This window comes from Seriola lalandi, unplaced genomic scaffold (assembly GCF_002814215.2).
Source record: "Seriola lalandi dorsalis isolate HSWRI2012SDOR001 ecotype SW California unplaced genomic scaffold, Sedor1 jcf7180002054262, whole genome shotgun sequence".
In the NCBI taxonomy this organism is placed as follows: Eukaryota; Metazoa; Chordata; class Actinopteri; order Carangiformes; family Carangidae; genus Seriola; species Seriola lalandi.
In genome coordinates this window covers 466,993-482,094 of record NW_019524815.1, presented here as the reverse complement: position 1 = coordinate 482,094, position 15,102 = coordinate 466,993, and the positions used below count along the sequence as shown (strand labels likewise).

Sequence of the window (15,102 nt, the reverse complement as noted above, 5' to 3'; positions counted from 1 at the left end):
ATTGGCCTCCATAATTCTTAAATGGGAGAAGCTTGGAACACCTGGGGAGGGCAAAGAGGGGTAACAGAGGTGACCAAGAACCCCCTGGTCACTCTGGCTGAGCGCCTGAGATCCTGTGTGTGGATCATTGGGAAACTCCAAGATATGTTCTGAAATCCATTGTCAGCTTTGAGATATAGACAGGTGTGTGCCTTTCCAAATTGTGTCCAATCAGTTTACCACAGGTGCAGACCATTCAAGGTGTAAAAACATCTCAAAGATGATTAAGAAAAATGGGAGGAACTTGACCTAAATTTCAACTGTCATATAAAAGGTCTGAATCTATGGTCTGAATGCTTATATCATTGTGACATTTCAGTTTTTCCTTTTTAGTGAATATGCAAAAATTTCTAAAAATCTGTCTTCACTTTGTCATTAGGGGTATTGAGTGTACATTGATGAGGGGAAAATATTTTTAAATATATATTTCTTTTAATTTTAGCATAAGGCTGCAACATAAAAAAAGTCTTGTTTGTGTATTCATGTATTTGTGTTATGTTCTATACAGTTGATCCTACATTTATATTTCACTGCTGAGCAGTATTCAGGCAAACAGAAGGTGTATTTCATGGATTTCATGGTTCATTTCACACCTACCATTGCCACTTAACTCTTACCTTAGATTGTTAGTGCCCTCCAGTGGAGTCATTTAAGCTTTCAATTTATGAACTATATGTTGCTGAGCACAGAACCTCAGTAATTGCCATCATTATTATTGTTGTTATTTAAAAGCCTTATTGGTTTATAAAATCTTTTCCGAGTTTTATGTATCTGCTCCTGCGGAACCTTTCTTCTCTCTGAGAAACAGGAAGCGTACTGAATTTCCGGTTGCACCTGCCGGAGTTGGGCTTCTGAAGTCACATTGAAGACGAAAACCCCGGTCACAGTAATAACAGGTAATATAATATTGTTCTTAAAATGAGTATATTTATTGTGTTCGTGTTGTCAGAGAGTAGGTAGCAGAAACATTCTTATTTTTGATTTTTTAGTGATAATCTCTTGACTTTCACGTTCAAAGCGAAGCTAAATTACTAGCTAACATTAGCAACAACCGAAGCACTACAATGCTGTATGACATCTAATTATTACTTGATTGTTCATGTTAATATTGATCCATTTACATTCTCTCGGTAACGTCTGTGCATTTCATGGCTTCACTGTTGCTAAGGACGTCAGTTGCCATAGATATCAGCTAACTTAATCCCGAAGATGGACATGTTGACTGCAATTGACAGTCAAGATCATTAACGTATTTTTACAATGAAAAAAGTCCTTTGGCAGTTTCTCAGAGCTCGAGGCGACGCTTCAGCTTTCTTCTTTTGTTCGACCAACAGTCTAAACCCCGAAGATATTACATTTTTCAAAATGGTAAAATCGAGAAATCGATATCCTCAGAATTTAGAAGTTAGAATCCAGCCGATTTAGAGGGTTAACCATTTACATTTTCTGTTAATTTACTAATCTATTAATCTACTAATTTAGAGCAGCAACGAGTAGTCAATTAAGTCAGTCCTAAAAACAAATTTGATAATTGATTAATCGTTTAAGTAATGTATCAGTTTAAAATTCCAACCATAGTGTAGTTTCATCTTCTCTAATGAAGGGATTACCTGTTTTTCTCTGTCGCGGTTTTGAATAATGAATTAAACAGCTTTGGGTTTTGGATTGCTTGGTCACTCAAAACACAAACTGTAAAGTTTCTACACTTTGGAAACAGTAGTTGGACAAAAGAATCTTGACTTATTGTCTAACTAACTTTCTACCTAGCTTTCAATCACATCTCACAGTCTTCCTCAGCAAATGACGGTTTGCTAGACTGAGGAAGCTGCAACGATTAGTCATATAGTCAATTGTCTGTTTGAAATAATGTAAATTGCCAACTATGTTGATAATCATTGAATCATTTAACAGTTTTGTCGAGCAAAAACATTTTTGTAGAGGTTTAAACACTTGTAGTATAAAGACCAACTTTATTAACCAACAGGTTTCAACTTTCCAGGTTCCTCAAATGTGAGATTTTGTTGTCTTGTTTGTTCATGGTCTAACATAATAGTAAACTGAAAACTTTGGGGTTTTGATTGCACAAAAAAAGCACATTTAATGTTGTCAACTTGTGCTTGAGGAAATTGTGATGGGCAGTTGATAATGAAAATGGTCTGTTGTTGCAGCCCTTAATGCCTGTTAATGCATTTTGTATCATTTTCTGACATTATATAGACTAAAACCATTAATCGAGTAATTGAGAGAATAATTGTCAGATTAATTGATAATGAAAATAATTCAAGAGACTCATAAGACTAACACACAGTACTTTGCTCATACCCACAGAACAAGTGACCACTCAGCCCAATCCTGATGATTTTATTTGGATGATCATTGACGATGTTTACCTCAAAGGTTGTACCTCGTCTCAGTCTATTACGTAGAGCAACTTGTAAGTATGAACAAATAACCGTCTGGCTGTCTGTCTGTCTTTCTTTCTGAACTTGAACTACCTAAGTAAGTAATATAACTCAAAATTACGTGATTTGTTTTTTTCTTAATACCCAGCTGCACTTCAACCCCATGGGGACATTCTGAATGGATGTGTGCAGCCGATTGTTCCTGCTTACTGCTTTTCACTGAGACAGAAACAGAGAAACTACTCAACAGCAGCAGACAACAGATCTCCTCCTCGATGGATGCAGCTCGAGCCCGAACTGGACGAGGCTCTTGTGCCACGTAAACTGTCAGTAAGTCCTCTGGAGAGCTGGCTCTCCCTGCGCTACTCCCTTCCTGCGCTGCTGGAGTCCGCTCAGCCGCAGGAGGACGTAGAACTTCTGGAAGAGAAGGTGCTGCCACCCATTTCTGACCCTGTTTTGGAGGATGAGAAGGGCTCAGCAACGCCCCTTAGATGTAAGAATGTTCTGAAGATCAGACGGCGGAAGATGAACCGGCATAAATATAAGAAGCTGCAAAAACGGATAAAATTTTTGAGAAAGAGAGTGCTGGAGGGCAGGGGGAAGAAGAAGCAGGTGAGAGCTTTCTCTAAAAGGATTCTTTTGTCAAATAAGGATCTGGTCATACTTAATATCATTACAATTTACACTAATGGTGCTAGTATTTAACTTGAATTGTTTTGCTCAGTGTAGTTGATATATATATATATATATATATATATATATATATGTATATATTACCAGAAATAAAGTCGAGACTAAACTACAAAAGATGGTCATTTTGTCTAGAATTTGATCTAATTACATCTTTATCCTGTACAGAGAAAATTTGAAGATGATCTGAAGAGGATTTGGACAAAAGCTGGACTGAAGAAGGCTCCAGAGGGATGGAGTACACCTAAGATCTTCATTAAACAACATGGAAACAGAAGGCAGTGAGAAACACTGACAGTGGTTCGAGATTGTGTCGCATCCCACCCACTGGATGGCTCTGCACAACACACTTCACACACTGCAGTTAAAACAGTCAGCCTACTCTCTGTGTAACTGAAGCATGTGTCACTGATGAGGACATATTCTGTAAGAGGATGGTAATGGCTATTATTTTTAACAACGTGTACATAATCTAATAAAGATTTTTCTCTGTCAAACCCAAAGCATGGTGTGCTGTAGTTTTCTGTTGGTATTCTTTTAGCCTGATAGTAGTACAATAGAACACCTGGCCTTTATCCTGTTCTCACTGTGGATGGCAGTATTGTGCAAAGTCTGAAAAAAGGTGAGTTCACCCTGAAATTATCACTGTCAGGGGTCATTTTTATAGCACAACTAGAACAATAAGAGCATTGAAATGTAAGTCAGCATTTTAAATAAATTAAGCTGGCACAATAAAATCTCTTAATAGGCCACAGAGTAAAATAATTTCCTCTGAGGACTTTAATCAAGAAACCAGACTTTCTAAAATCAAAACGGGGGGAAAGGAGGAAGGACTTTCCAGAATCCTTATGGTTTGCAATTTAAAGCTTAAAGTTTCTCGACTGTTATATATAAACCTGTTTTACCTTGTGTATTACGCAGAATAAATAATGTAAACAAGTGTACAGTGTGATGTCTTCTGGCTATCTTGTTTCGCAGTTGTCTCGCATCTTGAATCCTACTGTAAGATCCCTAATGTGTGATCGATGGAAAGTTAAGTCCTATGTTTTGAGTTTTGATGGTGACCGGTTTAAACGATATTTAAACGATTGATTGCTCGGGGCAGTTTGCGTATGTGTCTATATGTGCGTTTGTTATTGTTTTATCACTACATGTTTGTCGTGAAGAGAGCAGCAGCGAAGGTGTTGGATTTCATCGTCTGGCGGAGGCGGAGCGTGTGAAGCCTCTGCACGGCAGCATTACAACAAAATACAGCTGAGCTGCCGCTCGGTGAACTTCAGGCATTTTGTCTTTTATCAATTGATGCGCACACCGCCTGTGACAGGCTTCCACCTCGGCTGTCAGCACTGTGAAAATGCACCTCGATATGATTCTCCTCCAGAGTAAGTTTTCCATTTATCTTGCTTTTAACTGAGAAAAATAACTTGAGGAAACTTTCTTTGTGCCATAATTGGATCCAGGTTAGAGTTACCCGTCGGGAACAAAAGCCGAAGACTGTCCAGGTCTCTGTTCTGCTCTGCTGCAAATATTTTCTCTTCACTTGAATTCAGTATTAGGCTACAATGCAATGTAAGCTTGAATGTTGACCCAACAATATTGTTCTTTTTTTCTTTTGTTGGTTTTCGTTGCAGTACCATTGTTAATTGTTAAAACCAGGAGTCCTGTTCCTTTTTTGTTTCTGTAATATTTATGCTTTTATTTGTTCATGTATTATTGACACAGTAACAGTCCGCATGATCAGCTAATCGAAAATCATTTTCTATTTGTTTATTTCTTTGTATGGTATCTATTAACTGTTGATCCAACCGTCCACATACTTATTTTATCATTATTATTATTAGTATTATTATTATTATTGTCATTGTTTATATTGTATCGGTACACTTTTTACTTTTACTGTTCTATCTATCTATCTATCTATCTATCTATCTATCTATCTATCTATCTATCTATCTATCTATCTATCTATCTATCCTAATTTTAAACTTTATTTCCTGTGTAAGTACTGTGGCTCAAGATTGCAGTGTTTTTTGTTTTTTTTTTCCCGACAACTTTCACTCTGAAATATTCGGCGCATGGATAAGATATAAGATAGGCCTACATGGACTTACAAGTGAAACGAATCAGTGCAGACAGCGAACGCTTCGTGGCTTTGACTTGCCCCGGCCTGTTGACATGGACTGGTACAGTGTGTATGTGGGATTTTTTTTATGGCTTCAGCGCAATGTGTTTCTAGTTAACTGCGGTCTGAGTAGAGGAGTCAGCACAATCCAGCAGCCAGTCATTATATGTGTCAGTAATGAGTGTTTCACCACGAGTGGGCTGCTTTGAGTCCGGACGACGTGGAGGAGGGGGATTACCACTCCAACCATGTTTATGATGGGCTCTGTCTTAATTAACGGGCAACAACAACGTGGCATGGAGAAGAGGAAAACTGCTGTTTTGAAGAAAAATAAGATCATAGACGTGTATCTACTCATTGGAGGCAAAACATAACAAGGTCACAGTAAAGTAACATGTTTGTGTTTTGGACAATTTCTGGACTTGTTGAGCCCACTGTGTTCAGCAGAAATAGATTTTCATAGAAGCTGGTTCCCACACACACTGCTCCCAGTATCTTGTTATGGAGTTGTCTTTACAGCTGCCACATCAAGCCATCATCAAACAAACATAAAGCATGAGAAAAAAAGGAGAAAAAAAAGGTCTATCATCCGTAAATGTTCTGAATTCAAATTCCCAGCCCAGGGACTGGGCCCTCCAGTGGGTGAGATAAATCTGTTTGGTCAGGAGATAAATAATGGGAAGGAAAGCAGAAAAACAAAATTCAGTTTGTTTTAATTTTTTTGACTTGTCTCTAATCTTTGCTTTTTTGTGAGATATTAGGTAACTTTAAAGTTATTTAAAAGAAACAATCTGAGATGTTTAAAGAGGAAACCAGTCTTTGGTGGAAGTGCTAACAACTCATAGCTGACAAGGGGTCCCAAGCAGACAATGCACTTTTGTAATTGGTCACTGGTTTAATCTTCAACAATGTATTTTATTTTTTGAGGGTATAATGTTTTTTGTATGTATCTTAATCTGAAAAGTAAATAATAACTAACTGTCACATAAGTGGGGGTAGATGTATAAAGTAGGATAAAATGTAAATATTCATGTAAGTACAAGCGCACAAATTGTGTAAATTACTTAGTTACTTTCTACCACTGTATAATGGTATAATATATACTTATGATGACTTTATGTGTACACATGAATAACTAAAAATACCTGAAAATCTCAGCTGCCATTTACTAACACCACAGTGTACGTACAGGACGGCCAACAGACTCTCCAGACCTCTGAATGTATCTTTGTATGTTTAGCTGAGTTTGCAATTGGACAGATTTATTTGATTTATTCTCATCCTGTGACGGAGCTGTGAGTAAACTTCACACACCCACAACACCCATGAATCACTGAAATTAAGCTGAGTAAACTCATGCTTAACGTTTGAATCGTTCATATAAACCCTTCTTTTGTTTTACCTTGGGGATGGCACTCTGTTAAGTGATTCTCGGTGTGACTCCTGGGGTTACAAATGACAACGGTGATTTTGCAGGTCATTTGCTAAATGTCTGTTATTATCGCTGGTAATTCGATAGCACATTGTTAAGTCTTTAGTGTGAGTCACCAGCAGCCTGTGTGTGTCTGGAGGGGAGATGAGAGAAAATTACAGGGGCTGGGACACTTTGTTTTACCTTCTGCAGGAAAGTTTATACCCTTCAATAGAAAACCCACTAAAGTTTTCCAGCATGAGGCCTCCTGTCTGATGCCAGTGTGTGTGCTGAAATCATTTCTCTCAGCTTGTAGTGTTATTATATACCGGTGCATACTTAAGAAATCATTGCATTCGCTGCTGGGTACAAATCACTGCATAAAAACACAGTAGCAGCTCTCCAGTGAATTGTTATTTAAACGTGGTGAAATGAAACCTCTCTGCGTGTGTCTCCTGCCTGTGTTCACACCAAGTGAATCAAAAGTGAATCAACCATGTGCAGTCATAATGAGGAAAACAGCTGGATGGAAGGTCTTACAACCTGCATCAAACACATTTTGTGCAGCTTGCTCTTGGATGTTAAACCATCAGTGTCAGTGATAAAATAGGCACTGTAGTGTTTTTTTTTTTACTGTTTTTGTTGGCCAAGGTGGAGCTAATTTTACTACTTTATATACAGAGCTGTCAGTTAGATTCGTGTATAACAATACATCATACTTTATAAACCCATCATGTGTTTTGTAAGAAAAATCTTAATATGCCAAGTAACCGTAGCCATCAAATATAACCAGAAAAGAAAGAAGTGATATATTCTGCTGCATGTGAACTAAGTAAAAATGGCGTAAAATAGAAATTCTCAGATTTGTATTTGGGTAAATGTGCTTTGCTACATTTAGGATATAGTGTTTTACTAACACTGGCTCCTAGGATGTTTTAGAATTGATTCTAAGATCTCATTAATTACTTTTAATGCTTTTCAAGGCCTCATATCTTTGTATGCTTAGACCTCTTACATAGAACCATATGAGCCTGTGGATAGTTTGAGATCCTCAGGCACAGGTCTCTTAGCTGTCTCAGAGGCCTGGTTTAGAACTTGAGGGTGCAGAGTATTTACAGTCAGAGCCACGATGCTCTGGAATGACCTGCCTGAGGACAGCTGAGACAGCAACATCTTTTAAGACCCTTCTTGAAACATAAACATACTTTTACCAGAGAGCACATCTCGATTTGTGTTTAGTTTTGTTGTTTAAATATTTTACTTGATTTTTTTTAATTTTTTTTTTATAATTTTATTTCCTTTAGCTTACATTGCTGGATTACATTGGATTTGGTTTTTATCTTTTATCTTTAGTGATCTTATCATTTGTGGATGCCTTGTGTGACACATTTTGTAACTTGGGATTTGAAAAGTGTTTATTAATCATGGCATTTTCAAATCAATAAGATATTACAGCTATAAGATTTTTACTGTTCTCAATACATCCACACATTCAGTACATTAAAAAATAACACCGCACTGAAGGATCTGCACCTCTGGCCTCTGTAGCTCACTGTTCCCATTACCAGTGCAGTAAAAATACAGGTGTCTGGTCATGTTCCTGGACTTTTGACACCAGGTAGTGTGACTGAAGTGAGCTGAATAGCAGCCCGGTTCTTCATCCCCTCAGGATCATGGCCTTGCAACAAGCCAGCAGCAGCCAGGATGAATAGAGTCTCTGTATGCTTTGGCTGTGTGCGTCTCTGCTGGCCTTTCAGTAAACAGACTATGAAATAGCACTGTGGGAAAAATGCATTAGAAATAGCAAATGCTGTGCAGGAAAATTTCCTATCTCTAGAGTGAGAAATCAGCAAACAAAATATATTTCCAGAGAATATTTTTGATACTGTGTATGTTTTTTCTGCTTTTGATGTCCTGTGTGGACCATGTCCTTGTTTCTTCAGTTTTCTGTTTCTGTAAACAGTCCTCTCACTGAACCCACCTCTAGTCCAACTCTGAAATCTTTCACTGGTTGGGTCAGTCCAGGTCATATTGAAACTTTCCAGACACTTCAGCCATTTTTGCTGGCTTATCATTGTTTTTTTCTGTTTCAGTTGTTGCTGTGCTCTTCATGCCAGGAGGTAATACATTTTTATTTCTCTGCCTTAACAATGACTGAATGTACTGTAACTTATGCTTTTGTCATGTCATTTCTACATTGATCTTCTGAGCACATGTGGTTATTTATTCGTGTCAGCATGGGGCCAGGGCAGCAGCACCAGTCTTGGTGTGGTAGTGGAGGTGAAGAACATCACCCTCCCTGCAGGGTCTAAGGCCGTTCTGCCCTGCCATAGCCCCCGCATGGTGTGGACCCAGGACAGACTGAAGGACCGTCAGAGAGTGGTGCACTGGGACTTGGTCCGCAGCAGCCCCGAGTATTCTGTAGAGCGAATCCTGGATATGTCCCCTGGAGCCCGCGAGAGGGTCTACAATGGATACAACAAAGGACGCATTTCCATCCCAGACTCCGCTTTCAATGATGGCAACTTCTCCCTCATCATCAACAGTGAGACTTTTATTATTCTCCAGAATCACCGGCCACATTTCACCCTTGGATTTATAATTTCATCATTTCATCATTCATTCATTTCATCACATTGGTTTGGATGTTTTTCCTTTTCAGATGTGGTCATGACTGACAAAGGAGTTTACACATGTAATCTCCACCATCATTACTGCCAGATTCATCAATCTATTCAAATCCAGCTCAATGTCACTAAGTCAGGTGAGGCCTCCTAATTGTACTAACCAAAGTTATTCTATTAGTTGTGATGTATCACATACCATTGACAGCAATGTATTTCACACTCTTATGTTTCCAGCTCGGAAAGAGAAACGTTACTGGGACGGTGAGAAAACTGTATTCGTGGTCTTACTGGGCAGCTCAGTGGTATTGCCCTGCGTAAACCGGCGCCCCCTGTGGAGAGAGGGTCTCCAGGAGGACCAGCAGCAGGTGGCTCACTGGGACTTCCAGGCCCCTGGAGTGCGTCCTGATAGGGCCGACCGGCTAGTGGACCTCTATGCCTCTGGAGAGCGCCGGGATTATGGACCTCTCTTTGCCCAGAGCAAGATGAGCGTGGCCGAGGACGCTTTTACTTTAGGGGACTTCTCACTGTCCGTCTCTGACTTGAAGCCCGTCAACAAGGGCCTGTACTCCTGCCACTTGCACCACCACTACTGCGGTCTGCATGAGAGACGCATCTTCAGGCTCACTGTGGGACCTCCACTTCCATCTGCGCCCACAACAGCACCCAGAGTTTTCCAGAATGATGAGCCAGAACCAAGTAAGCCACACAGAATTAAAAACAACAACAGAAACCACCAGAACTTTGTTTTTCCAGACGCTAGTAAGGGTAAATGTTTTTCCCCATATGGTTTCCTGGCAGGATTGTGCATGAAGTGAGAACACTGCTCCTGGGTTTTTTCTTTTTTGTTATATTTATAGGCATAGTTGGTCAGTTAAATCAGTTCCTCTTCTTGCCAGTTCTTTCTCAGTCCTCTCTGTTTTTGTGTTTGAGCTGAAGAGTTAGGGAGGAGGTAGAAGGAATGTGGGAGCTAACCAAGAAAGAAAGAAAGAAAGAAAGAAAGAAAGAAAGAGACTGTTGACGTTGACTGTAAATTCACATTGCAAATTGAGAAGCAGGGTTTTTTGGATTCATCTATGTGCAGCTCCGACTTGAGATGCTGTCTACAGTAAACAGCTTTAAATTGGCTGCAGCGGAAGTGGTCTCATTTTCCTGGCCGACTTTTTTTTTTTTTTTTCATTTACAGCTGGAGACATTTTAACTACACTGAGCAGAGGAGTGGGCTCCAGCAGCCACTAATTCAGGCAGTGGATATATCTTGTTATTTCCTCCATTTGACCCCATTTTCAAAAAGACCCAACCACTTGTCTAGACTGGTTAGACTGTATCTCAGGTTTTGTTTATCCTTCTTTGCTCTCAGTTTCTGCTCTGTTTCTACTGCTGATGTGTATCAGCCTCTGGTTGAGGCCTGTTTACCAGCAGTCAAAGGAAGTCTGATACATCTGTTCAACATCTGGAGCAGCTGTGGCATGAAAGAGCAAAGTAAGGGGGAGGGAAGAAGGTATGTGTTAGACTATAGATCCTCCTCCCCCTTTAAAGAAATGACAGCCCATTTAATAACCGTTTAAAGTGTGTTGTAAAGAAATGCACATATGGATCGATGGCAGGTAGGAATTCACTTCTCCTTTACACACCGCTGATCTTATCTGTTAGATTAAGACCAAGTCGTTTGTGCTCACACAGGCGCCAGCGATCATCTGAAATTACAAATGACACAAGAGCTTTCCACCCGATTGCCATAATTATTTACAGCAAGAACGAATACGACATTGTTTCTTTGTCACCGTCAAGGAGGCGTTTTCTGAGCTGTCAGCAGTTCAACAGAAATCTTTATCTTTGAGAACGAAGATGCATTCCCGAAGTTCATTGACTTGCAAATGATGCATATCCCGCAGGGAAAAAAAAGACAGTTTAACCTCTGTGCGGCTTATGTGAAATAACCGTTTACATGTGCACACTTGTCAGATCTGTCAAGAAAATGGAAATGGGCTACTGCCCGGACAACATGGCTGCAGCTCCGGTTGAGCTCTAGAGACAATCACCTTGGACCTGTCTTTGCAGTTTCATGCATATTAGGTACATTAAACAATGACAGGCAATAATTACCAACCAAGCTCTCATTTAGGAAGGGGGTTAGGTTGATTTATTTATTTACTTACTTACTTATTTATTTATTTCTTCATGATTGGCTGGATTTGAAAGCATAGTCAGAGATGCTCCATTGCATGTTCTCCCTCAATAGTGTTTGATTGTAGTAGTGTCCAGCTTAACTGCTTAATCAGAGACCAGAGAGTAAATATTCAAGAGGAAAAGATTGGGAGTTTTCCTATGGTCTGGCTTCTGTGATTAGGCTGCCTTTGAATTCAGGGAGACGCTGAAAGACTATAACAGCAACAGCTCTGTAAACATGCATCGAGTGGTTATTCTGCAAAAGTAGCCGTGGTACAGTTCACTGTGATTATAGTGGACATATAGAGCAGTTTGAAGCTGATATGGTTTTGCATCTCCTAGCTCAGTATGTATTTTCTGTATTTGTCATTTTTTGAATAAGTATTGTCGAGTATCTAGAAAATGTACACAAACAGTCTGGGTCTGGGTGCTGCCTGCAGTGAACTCAGATATTTACTCTGACTGGCCTGTCAGACTTTTTTTTTGAGTTTGCTGATGAGCTCTGCTGAAAGTGTCACAGATTTATTTTCCATGCATGCAGAAACTAGACTTCTGTGTTTGCGAGATGACGGCAAAAGTCCTAAATGGAAAACTAATACAGACACTCAGACAAACCACATTACAGAATTTGTCTCGTTCCTCACACTTCTCCTCCTCTTCTCTGGTCAGCCTGTGTTTTTCTGTGAAGAGAGAGAGAAAAAATAACAGCTGCATGACATCAGGTCTGGAAGTCATTATTGCCAAACAGCATTTTGACATTTAACTCCTGCCCTCCCTCCTTCTGTCTCTGGCTTCAGGACTCAAATGAAAAAGAGGAAGCCTCGTGGGGAATGAAAATGTTTAGTTATGTGGAAATGCATTTCAGTTTGATCCATGTTTATTGCCATTATATTAATCCACCGTAGCAAACCAATATATCCATGTTAAAATATGACCTCTCCACAGTACATCCCGTTGTTACTGTATTTGAGTGTTTCTTGAGATCGCTTGTTATTTACGATGTGGAATATTTTGTGTTGGTAGGTGTTGTTTGATTGTTTAAATTTTCTGCCTTTAGGGACTGAGGAGGTGGAGAGTCCACGAGTGGTGAACGTCATCCTCCCCGAGCATCGAGGTTATTTTGTGCAGCATTTGGGCTACTTCCTGGCAACTTTCTTACTGCTGGCGTTCATCGTTGTCGCTGTCATTGTGCTGACACGACGACGCAAAAAGAGAGGTATTGTGTATGTGTGTTTGTTTGTGTGTGTGTGTGTGCATCCCATAAATCACCTAGTCCTTGGCTTGTATATGACAACTTGCTTGCACTTTATAATTATAAAACGGCATATTCATTATGGTTGCTACTGTAAGGGTCACATTTCATGGGCATGTGTTTGAGATTGTGTGTTCAATTTTTTTTTAAGGGCTGGAGTATGAGGTGCGGAGATATGAACGGTAAGACATTACTATATTGTAAATTGAATATGATTTTTTCCATAAATTAAATCCAATTTTAACCAAAACCGTGTTCATTTCGTGCAGAGGAAGTGTCTACAGTGGAGGAGAAATGTCATTAGAGTGCACAGAGCTGAGGACCTGTAACCAAGAATCTCTGAATTCAGGTGCAGTAAACACACATGACCTACCTGAATAAAATAAAATGTATTTTCCTTTCTCATAACCCTTGTGTCTGTTACAATCCACAGAGTACAAAAACAACCTACTGAAAGAGAGAGATATGACCAAAGACTGCAATAAGGGTGAGCCGACGTTCTTCAGTTAAATAGTAAACACACTTCCAACAGTCAGTCAGTTACAGTCGCAGTGTAGCTTGAGATAAGAAAACAGTATGTTTTATTGATACGATGTCCCTCTCCCACCTCGTCCTTCAGACTTTGATGGGAAGCTGTGGAAGTAAGTGCGATATTTCTGAGATGCTGCTGGCAGGTCCAGGGCAAACACCGGAAGAGTAAGGGACCATGGAGAAAAGGAGAAAAACAGGAGGAAACCCAGGAGAGGACAAGAGGAATGCTCCCTCTGCTGTAATTCTAGCACACTAAGCTTTTTTTCACTAAAAGGCATCATCATTTTTTATGTGTATTTTTTTTTTTTTTTTATATAACTTGCATTTTAACCAGCTGTTTGTAACAATAAGGTTAAGCATTTATTTGATCCTTACTCCTTTGCATTCATTGGTTGGTTTGTGTTGAATATTAGACTTTTTTATTATGCTTTTTTTTTTAAATTTTAATTAAAGTGCATGCTGTTTACTAAAGTATGTTTTACATGTACTGTGCATGCTTACAGAACTGCAAGCTCACAGCTTTTCTTAATTGTTAAAATTTGATAACTATTTTTTTTGCACAAATTCTGCTGTACTTCAATTTGTAAAAGGTATTTCACCATGTTTCAAAGTTAATTTACTGTATGTAGACAGTGTTTGGAAACAAGTAGAACACATTTTTAGCTATAGATTGCAAGAAATTCTACACACATCGTGGTACTTTTAATTTTTATATTTTTTTTACAAAGCTCTACTGTGGTGACAAAGTGACTAAATTTCATCTATTTTATGTATTTTAGAAATACTGTAATTCCCTCCCAATAGATCTATAGTCTCTTAGAATACAAGTGTTTAGTGATTTCAACTTATCGGCTGAAAAATAATGAAATTTTGCAACCATGGACTAAAGGCTCAGTCTAACAAAGCTCAGGAAAAAAAAACAACTTTTAACCATTTATTTGGTTTTTAATGGGCTGTGCAGTACTTGTTTGCATCAAGCATGCACAATGTATCCTGGTTTATAAAACACTGAACTTTCATGACTAAAACTGCTGGTTAATGACACATGTTGTTAAAAATCTTCTCAGCTCTGTGAGGCGTACTGCAGGAGGAGGTGTCTCAGTAATGCTAAATCACAAACTGCAGCCCTAGCCCCTTTCTTTCTCTCTCTGTCTCTCGCTCTCTGTCTTGCTCTCTTGCACACACTGTAATGTTGGTCTCTTCTAATAAAATAGTTCTTCTATTAAATATTCACAACAGCTGTCAGAGACTTATGAATCACTGTTTGTTCTAGTTGTTAGAGGGCGCCCACCCCCCCCAACAAGAAACTAAGATATGAACTTAAAATGTACAAATAATGATATATATATATATATATATATATATATATATATATATATATGGAGAAAGACTTGAGGTAAGTATAACAATTGTATTGAAACAACAGAACAATGAGAGAGGCAGAGGAACAGTAAACTCTTGATTGAAAATGGTTAACATTGTGTTCCGATGATCATAGTGTGTTTTTGTTAATGCAGTAGACACTGTAACTATGCAGCAAGATTACCTAATGATTTATTGATAATCACTCCTGGCTGGGCTGATCGGTCATATCCACTAATAATGAAGCATTTACAATCCTATGATTGATTATTCTCTTACTGACTAAGCTCTAATTATTATCACCCTCACTTGTAATTAGAGACATATCTAATATTCAATATGCCCTTTAACTGCAGAAAACCCATTAGTCTATATAATCATCAGTTCAATCATGAGTTAGTGCAGCTTCTGCTTTTTTCTGGTTTTACTTCTCATTTTCATTTTATTGAATTTTTTGTTGTTAAATATTATTTTCTTTCATTATTTAATTCATGATATCA

At 38.8% G+C, this 15,102-nt stretch overlaps 2 protein-coding genes across 2 annotated transcripts; both read left to right on the top strand.

Annotated features, from left to right (window-relative positions):
- Positions 1-844: 844 nt before the first annotated feature.
- Positions 845-3,634, top strand: aurkaip1 (aurora kinase A interacting protein 1). Its single transcript, XM_023405059.2, has 4 exons — positions 845-935; positions 2,368-2,473; positions 2,590-3,053; positions 3,300-3,634. Exons 2-4 carry the CDS (start codon positions 2,422-2,424, stop codon positions 3,414-3,416), a joined length of 633 nt encoding a protein of 210 aa, XP_023260827.1. The 5' UTR covers positions 845-935; positions 2,368-2,421; the 3' UTR covers positions 3,417-3,634.
- A 731-nt stretch (positions 3,635-4,365) lies between these two features.
- Positions 4,366-14,476, top strand: LOC111654209 (matrix remodeling-associated protein 8-like). The gene is made up of 10 exons (XM_023405136.2): positions 4,366-4,513; positions 8,758-8,784; positions 8,901-9,209; positions 9,327-9,428; positions 9,526-9,987; positions 12,515-12,673; positions 12,861-12,891; positions 12,979-13,058; positions 13,143-13,196; positions 13,329-14,476. The coding sequence occupies exons 1-10, from the start codon at positions 4,486-4,488 to the stop codon at positions 13,352-13,354; spliced, it is 1,278 nt and encodes a 425-aa protein (XP_023260904.1). The 5' UTR covers positions 4,366-4,485; the 3' UTR covers positions 13,355-14,476.
- The last annotated feature ends 626 nt before the right edge of the window (positions 14,477-15,102 follow it).

What these genes read in the sequence shown, in the direction of transcription:
- aurkaip1 (XM_023405059.2), top strand. Translation starts at nt 2,422, where the DNA reads ATGTTTACCTCAAAGGTTGTACCTCGTCTCAGTCTATTACGTAGAGCA. An exon ending in TCTATTACGTAGAGCAACTT is followed by an intron (nt 2,474 to 2,589) that starts GTAAGTATGAAC and finishes CTTAATACCCAG; the next exon opens with CTGCACTTCAACCCCATGGG. An exon ending in GCAGGGGGAAGAAGAAGCAG is followed by an intron (nt 3,054 to 3,299) that starts GTGAGAGCTTTC and finishes TATCCTGTACAG; the next exon opens with AGAAAATTTGAAGATGATCT.
- LOC111654209 (XM_023405136.2), top strand. Translation starts at nt 4,486, where the DNA reads ATGCACCTCGATATGATTCTCCTCCAGA. An exon ending in GAATGATGAGCCAGAACCAA is followed by an intron (nt 9,988 to 12,514) that starts GTAAGCCACACA and finishes TTCTGCCTTTAG; the next exon opens with GGACTGAGGAGGTGGAGAGT. An exon ending in CCAAGAATCTCTGAATTCAG is followed by an intron (nt 13,059 to 13,142) that starts GTGCAGTAAACA and finishes TACAATCCACAG; the next exon opens with AGTACAAAAACAACCTACTG.